General features: G+C 29.4%; 1 protein-coding gene across 1 annotated transcript; it reads left to right on the top strand.

Moving 5' to 3' along the window:
- Positions 1-5,947: 5,947 nt before the first annotated feature.
- On the top strand, positions 5,948-7,137 carry LOC133832542 (uncharacterized). Its single transcript, XM_062262870.1, has 2 exons — positions 5,948-6,679; positions 6,757-7,137. Exons 1-2 carry the CDS (start codon positions 5,948-5,950, stop codon positions 7,135-7,137), a joined length of 1,113 nt encoding a protein of 370 aa, XP_062118854.1.
- The last annotated feature ends 1,350 nt before the right edge of the window (positions 7,138-8,487 follow it).

Here is an 8,487-nt window from a genome sequence, read left to right on the forward strand (position 1 = left end):
AAATTTGAAAAATGAAGTTGAACATCCTTGCGTGGATATAAAGTCAGTTAAAAGATTACAAAAACATTATTACCAATAATAAGAATACTTAGAGAGAGTAAGCTTTCTATTAAATTACCAATTTTTTATTTTTTATTTTTTGAAAAAGAAGGTGCGTCCATAGCACAAGAAGCAAATTATGAGATTGATAACCAATTTGGAATTGAACCATTCCAAACAATCTCATTATCTAACTTTAGTGCTCTTTTAACGATTTGGTGAGCCAATACATTGGCTTCTCTAGGAACATAATAAAGATTCAAACCAGAGAAAGAAGATAATAAAGTATTAATATCCTTTACAATATCTAAAAATGGAGACAAATACTGAGAAGAATGCCCAACTCTATCAATTACAACTTTAGAGTCCATTTCAACAAGATCAATATGTAACGAAATTGCACTACACCACTTAAGGGTCCATAAAAGTGCATGAGCTTCCATGACTATTGGCAAGTAATTTCCTCTTGTGATAGCTGCCAAACTAGCCAAAATTTTTCCTTTATGATCTCGAACCACAGCTCCGAAACCTATTTTGGCACTTTTAACATTTATTGCTACATCTATATTTACTTTTAGTTTATTAGTTGGGAGAGGAATTTATTGAATTTTCGATCTCCTGACTTTGCCTTTCTTGACAGAGTTATATTTTCTTGAGCTTCACAATAGTTTTCAAGGTAAGAAGCAGCCCAACTCGGTACCTCCTTAAGAGGAATAGCTGAATTCCTGAAAAACATAGAATTTATGTTGTTCCAAATAGCCCAAATTAAACAAAAAAAGTTGTTAAATCTCTGACTTTGTAAGAATTCAAAAGCACACAAAATAAATTATGATATGTCCAGGTTTTGATGCATCCTATAAAAGCCTATAAATTCATAATTCTTCCAAATTTTTGAGCTTTGGAACAATTCAGCAATGCATGCGATGCTGCTTCATAATTAGCATCACAAAAAGCACATGTTGGGTCATGCAGAATTTTCTTTGAAACAAGATTAGAAGTAGGTGGTAACAGATGGGAAAAAACTCTTCAAATAAAATATTTAATTTTGGATGGTACATTGGAGTGTCAAAGGTGTGACCACCATTTTTAGAACATTTTTTATTGGAAGAAGAAGGAGCAAGATTAGAGGACATAGCAAAATGATAAGCACATTTGACAAATAATAGTCCCAAAGATGTTTGACTCCAAATAAGGGAATCAGTTTTATGTAAGGAAGTAAGAGGAATAGTAAGAATTGAAGACACAATAACACCAGAAAAATATTTATTCAATTTATTAACATCTCAACAACCAGATGGAGAAATAAAAAAAGAAACAAAATCTGAAGGTGGGGAGGTCTGCCAATTATATGATATATACAAAAAATTAGGAATCTCATTGTCTTGAGTAGCTCTAACTGAAGTATCATTTCCAATTTTCCATATTAAGCCCCTATTAAGAAGGTCTCTTTCCCAAAGCAGACTTTGCCAAACAAAAGATGGAGAATGACATTTTTTAGCTTCTAAAAAATTATTTAGGTTAAAATATCTAGCTTTTAAAATTCTAACTAATAAAGAATTATGATTTTGAAGGATTCTCCAAGTTTGTTTAGTTAACATTGCCTAATTAAAATGAGTTAAAGATCTAAGCCCTAGATCCCCAAAAAAATTTGGAACAACAAAAAAATGACCACTTTTTCCAATATATTTTAGCTCTTGTTGAGCTCCACTAGAACTTAGCTATTAAAGATTCTATTTTATTACAAATATTTACAAACATGACATTACATAAGATAATATAGCCTGAATAACTGCCTTAATTAGTAAAACTTCTCTACCGCCGTAGAGAAACATTTATTATTCCAAAAGTGTGCAAAAGCTTTGACCTTATTCGAAAACTTTTAGTCTCTTTTATTGGAACTTAAATTTAATAATCATCATGAATGATTAATTCTAACTAGTTTCTTGAATCAGCCAACTTCTTATATCACAAAAAATGAAAAACGGTAATGATATTACCAATCTTTCGTTCGATCCAATGTTTTGGGTTATGGGGTTTGAACACATGCTCCAATGTTTTGGGTCATGTAACTAAACTCTAAACTAAAAACATGATGTGTTCGGCTATTCAATTTCCCTTGAATGTTAATTTTAAATTCTAACAATAACATCATTATTATTAGATTAATTGGTGTCAAAACTTATTTATCTTTATAATTTTTTACACTTAACTCTCTAATTTTTATTTTTCATGGCAATACCTCTTAAACCATCATTCTGTTGACAAATTGATAGTTCTGTGTTCCGTTATTTGCTAACATAGACACACATGACTATATAAAACAAATGAATTGTGAATAAAAATTAGGGGTTTAAGTATAAGAAATTGTAAAGATAGGAAAGTTTTGCCACTAATTTCTCTTTAGGAGTAATTAATAAATTATGATATGACAATGATTTAGATGGTCACTTGTATTTATGTTGGCAAATCATGGAGTGAAACTAGCTAGACTATCAATTTGCCAAAAATGGTGGTTTGAGAGGTTTACCCTCCAAAATTAATTATTGGGGTCTAAGTGTAACAAAATGTAAAAATTAGGAGGCTTTGACGCCAATTACTCTTATTATTATAATGTTTTTTTTTAAAAAAAAAATTGCAGCGAAAATCAATAAGTAGTCTAAAAAGTTGCACATAAATTACTAAGTAGTTTTTTTAGAGGCAAAAATCAGTAAGTAGTCTAAAATAGTACACTTAAGTCACTAAGTGGTTTTTTTTGTGGCAAAAATCAGTAAGTAGTTTGACATGTTGCAAAAGTCATATTTTACACAAATTTTGTCTTAATTTTAATTAATTAATAAAAATATAAAAAAAATACATTTCTAACTTTGAAAAATTATTTGAAATACGTATTAAAAATAAAAAATAATTCAAAAATTCTAACATGAAAAAATTATTTAATTTTACTTAAACTAAGTTTTCAAAAAATATACAACTTAAATTGAATTAAAACTTAGTTTAAATTGAATCAAAACTTAGTTGAATTAAAATTACATAATTTTTTTATGTTAGAAATTTTAATTTATATTTATTTTTAAAACATATTTCAAATAGTTTTTCAATATTAGAAACATATTTTTAGGTTTTTATTTATTAATTAAAATTAAGATAAAATTAATGTAAAATGTGGCTTTGGAAACTAAAAAAATACTTAGTGATTTAAGTGCAATATGTTAAATTATTTATTTATTTTTACCGCCAAAAAAACTAATCAGTGACTTAAGTGCAATATTTTAGACTAATTTTTATCAAAAAAAAAAAAAAAATTAACTTTTAAATGTAACTTTTTAAACTATATACCGATTCTCCAAATTTTCTAAAAGTAAAATTACTTATTTATTTATTTTACGAACTTTTTCTATAGTAATGCCTCAAAGTTTACAAAACTCTTAATCTAATACCAATTTTTTGATTTGGCGTCAACTCAATCAGTTTCACATTGGACTGGAGAAATTATTTATGTTTTGGTCATTTTTATTTTACTAGTAAAATATATAGAAATACATTCTCACACGAGATGTAGAAGTGGGTAATGTTGCTGGACTATTGTTATTTGTCTTCTATCTTAACTTAGGAGTTTTTATTTATCTTGTTCGTCAAATTACAAATTTTTGAGATAATTAGAGAACTCGAAACGCAAGTCATGTAAGTTCTGTACCTCTATTTATAGAGAAAATGAAGCAAATTAATTCCTTAAAACTTTCAATATAATAGGTTTTTTTTTTCGGCCACTTTCAATAAATAGTTAAATGTACAACAAAACTGACAATTCCACAGGCATATGCGTCTCTCGTTTTATTAGTTACCTATTCAAGAAAGGGGGAAAAGAATTGTGCATATGAAATAATACTAGTCATGTATTTTTTTTTGAGAAATTTTTATATATACTGAAAATAAAAAAAAAAAAAAATTCAGTATTTACGGTATTCCCATTTTCTTATAAATTTATGGTAAAATCGAAGTCCTAAAGCCCAAAACCCAATATCACATATGCGGTAAATCCCAACCCACAAATCTAACCCATTACAACCCAACCTATTTTTGTAACATGTTGTCTTCATCTCAGTTGCAGAGATCTCCAAAGCATCTGAAATATCCGAAAACCCATAAGCAAATCAAAAATTGATTCAAGAGTTTACAAATTCGTGAAGTTTGGGTAAAATCAAATTTTTTCTACTGTAATCTACTGCGAAATTTCTGAATTGATGTGTCTACAAAAACAACTACACGGCATAAAAACATCTATTGTGTGGTAAGTTACATTGTTCGTCTATTTTGTTCTTGGTACATGTTGCATCTATAATAGATAATTAGTTGGAGTTTAGAACTTTCGAAACTCACTAAGACAATCTAGCAAAATCATATAGTTTGTCACAGTTCTCCACAGAATCATAGACATATATTACCATGGTAACAATTGTAAAACATGAAAACCTTTTATAAAAAAAAATATTGCAATATTATAATGATCTTTCTTAGAATTTCTCCAATTTATTGTAAAAATTTATTAATCTTTAAGTAATTTGCTCTTTCTTGTGCAGAATTTGGTAGTTTATAACCCATAATGTGAGGAGTTTATATGTTAAATTCTTATTTTAATGGTGGATGTGTTTAACGAATAGCTTTTGTTGACTTTGAGATCATTCTTCTTTACCGTAACAAGATATTTGTTTTTGCTAAATCTTTGATGCTCCTATTTGGTTTTGTAATGAAAATATAAAGAATCTTTACATATCAATCTAATTTTTCATTTTTATTCATTTGCAGACATGAATCCAATAACATCTTTGGTGTATTATGATGGTCATTGGAATAAAAATAATGTGTATGAGGATTTCAAAATGCTTGGAGTGTTAATACCATTAGATTGCTCATTTACAATACTAATGAATATCTTGTCTAAAAAGTTGTCTACCATTCTGTCAATAGAAAATGCAACAATTGAATACTAGATTGTAGAAACATTGCCTCCATTGAAGATCAATAGTGATAGCTCTATACAATTCTACTTGGAGTGCAAAAGAAATGACAAAACACTCACACAATACCCTTTGATAGTTTCTGTAACAAAGAACAGCCAAACAATCACCTGTGGAGCACTTCAAAAGATGAGTTCTAATGTTGCTTCAAGTAGTAATAATATTTTTAATATAGTGAATGATATTTCAGACACATCAACATTCTCTATAGATGAACCTCAAGAACTACCAAATTTTATTCAATTGGCAGATCAAATTACAGATTTGATTTTGGAGAAGGAACAATATGAATCAATTCTTGAACACATCGGAACAGAAACTACAGTTATAACTCATGCGATTTTTGATGGAATAAGAGAAAAACAGGTATAAAAAAACAAAGAGGTTCTTACAACAACAATTGGTCTTTATGCCATAAAATTTTTTTTCCAGTTCAAGGTCCACAAATCTTGCAAAAAGAATATTAGTTGAAGTGCCTTGATTCATAATGTACGTGGTCATTTTGTGCTGCAGGAAATGGAAAGACAGATATGTTCCAAGTTAGGAAGTTCAATCGTGCCCACACATGTTCCTTGGACATTATTCTTGGAGATCACCGCCAAGCTTCAAGTAGTATGGTTGGGAATGTTGTGAAGACCAAGTTCACAAATCCAAAAACAAATTATAGACCTAAAGATATAGCTAAAGACATGTTGGACAGACATGGAGTTTCCATGAATTACCAAAAAGCATGGCGATTTAAGGAAAACACAGTTAATTTTGTACATGGGTGAAGTCAAGATTCCTACCTAGACATTCCATGATATCTTCACATTTTGAAGCACAAAAATCGAGGTACTGTAACAGATTTGGAAATTGATAATCTAAACAGATTTAAATATCTTTTTATGACTATGGGACAATCAATTCTAGGTTGGAAACATTGCATTCCAGTAACTGTTGTTGATGGAACATTCCTAAAAGCTGCATTTGGGGGTACACTTCTCATAGCTTCAACACAAGATGCAAATATACACATCTTCCCATTGGCTTTTGCTATAACAGATTCTAAAAACAATGATTCATGGGAGTGGTTTTTCAGAAAAATAAAAGAATGTTATGGAGAAAGAGAAGAGTTGTGTATAGTTTCAGATAGACATGAAAGCATAGAGAATGCTATCAAAAATGTCTATCCAAATGTAACTCATGGAGTGTACGCCTACCATCTTTTCTGCAACATAAATACCAAGTTTAGAATAGATGTAGAAGCAACCAACATGACATTTCATGCTGCTGCAAAAGCTTATAACATGGAAGATTTTGAGAAGTACATGAAGGACTTGGACAATTTACATGAAGGAATCCACCCTTTTCTGGCCAATGAGGTTAAATATGAAAAGTGGGCAAGAATCTACTCCAAAAGTCGTAGATGTGCAGCTATGACTTCAAACGTAGTTGAATCCATTAATGCGGCACTAAAAGAAATGAGAGAGCTTCCAGCAACAACATTACTTGAGTGCCTTAGAAACCTCATTAAAAAATGGAGCTGCAACAACAAAAAAGAAGTAGAAGCAACCTTTACAGACTTGCCAAAGAAACAAGAGGAATACTTAAGAAATAACTTTTTCAAGTCATTAAGAATAATGGTAAGTACAACTATTTTCATTTATAAATACCACTATATTAATATACTTCCTTATTCATTACTTTTATTTCATTTCAGGTAGAAACAGCTAGCATACTCATTTATAGTGTACACAGTGGTTTAACAACAAATATTGTAGACATTGCAAAGAAATCATGCACTTGTAACAAGTTTGATTTGGATGAATTACCTTGTGAACATGCCATGTCAGTCATTAAAAAGATGAACCTTCAATATAAAAGATATTGCTCATATTATTTCACAAAACAAGCCATGTTGAACACCTATAATGCATTAATACATCCATTGGGAGATCCAAAAACATGGATAGTTCCACCTAATGTTGAGGAAATAGAAGTACTACCTCCAAAGGGAAACAGAAAAAGTGGAAGGCCAAGGAAAAAGAGGCTTGTTTTAGCAAGAGAAGGGTCTTATCAGCTTAAATGTCGAAGGTGTTGAGAGCTTGGGCACAACCGGAAAACTTGCACAAACCAGCCTCTATTGAGAACAAAAAAACAAAAAATAATACTTAAAGCTTATAGATTGAAAATACTTATTATTTGAATTTTGAAACTTTGTATGTTCCGGAACAGTGATTGGAACACTACTTATCACTATTACTTGTGATAAAGCCTTATGGAATTTTATTGAATATATGAAATATTATAAAAACTTATTAAAAAATTTGCATCAATATATGATGCTTAATGTTCAGGGTGTTATCTATAAATTTTTGTTACATATTTGTTACAGGTCTGTTTGAAATGAATATTCTTCATACATTTTTCTTAAAATTTGTTTCATAATTGAAACATAAATTATCATAAATATTAACGAATGTTCAGTGATACAATGACCAAATTAAATGCATAAACTTATGTTACAAGTTTCTAATAGACACTTCCAATATCAAATACATAGGAAATAAGTTCTTTTATTAACTTATGTTACAGGTTTGAAACATGAATATTCTATTTTCATTTGTAAGTTTTCAATCCATTAACAATGATTAACTTTAAAAGTTTGTAATGATTTGATACATATTTGAAACTTGAGTTATCATGACTATTAATAAACGTTAGGTAATGCTAAGCAAAAATTATTGCATAAACTTAGGTTACAAACTTTTAACAGAAGTTACCTAACACATATATATAAAAATAAAGTTGTGAACTCAAGTTACAAGCTTGAGATACCTCTGTGCAAAAAAATAAACAAAAAGAACAACAACATTTAAAAAAGAACATTCCACATAAAAAAGAGCTAATAGCAAAATTCATTGATATGCCACAGTATGCAAAATATTCAAACATGATACTTGCTGAAAAGTTTACAAAACAAATATCATAAAAGTTATCTTGCCATAAGTGTGTATCATCTTTATAAGATAAAAGTCAAATGTTAACTACTTTGATCCTCTCATACTTCATTTGCATTAATATTCAAAATCTTCTCGCTCATTCTTCCTCTGAACTCCCCATCAGATATATAGCCTTCATCTTCCTTTCTTTTAGCATGGACATATAGCTCAACTGCAATTTTGTTTCTCTAGAAACTAACATTCAGAGGATTGGGGATATTCTCCATAAGTCCATGCATAAGAAATTCAGCATACTTTATGACAAATATCCCACATTCGCTACAAAAAAAAAAAAAAAAACTCAAAATCAGTAATACATAAATGCATATAAACAAAATCATGCAATCAAAAAATAACAATACCAAATAAAAACCACTTACTTGTTACTCTGTTGTGGAACCTTATCATCAAACACAATGTCCAACGGGTGACACATATTAATGCCCTTG

The sequence above is a fragment of the Humulus lupulus genome, chromosome 4 (assembly GCF_963169125.1).
Source record: "Humulus lupulus chromosome 4, drHumLupu1.1, whole genome shotgun sequence".
Lineage (NCBI taxonomy): Eukaryota > Viridiplantae > Streptophyta > Magnoliopsida > Rosales > Cannabaceae > Humulus > Humulus lupulus.

Excerpts from the sequence above, each read along its gene's own strand:
- LOC133832542 (XM_062262870.1), top strand. The coding sequence starts at position 5,948 with ATGGGACAATCAATTCTAGGTTGGAAACATTGCATTCCAGTAACTGTT. Across the intron at positions 6,680-6,756 it reads TCAAGTCATTAAGAATAATG|GTAGAAACAGCTAGCATACT; the intron begins GTAAGTACAACT and ends ATTTCATTTCAG.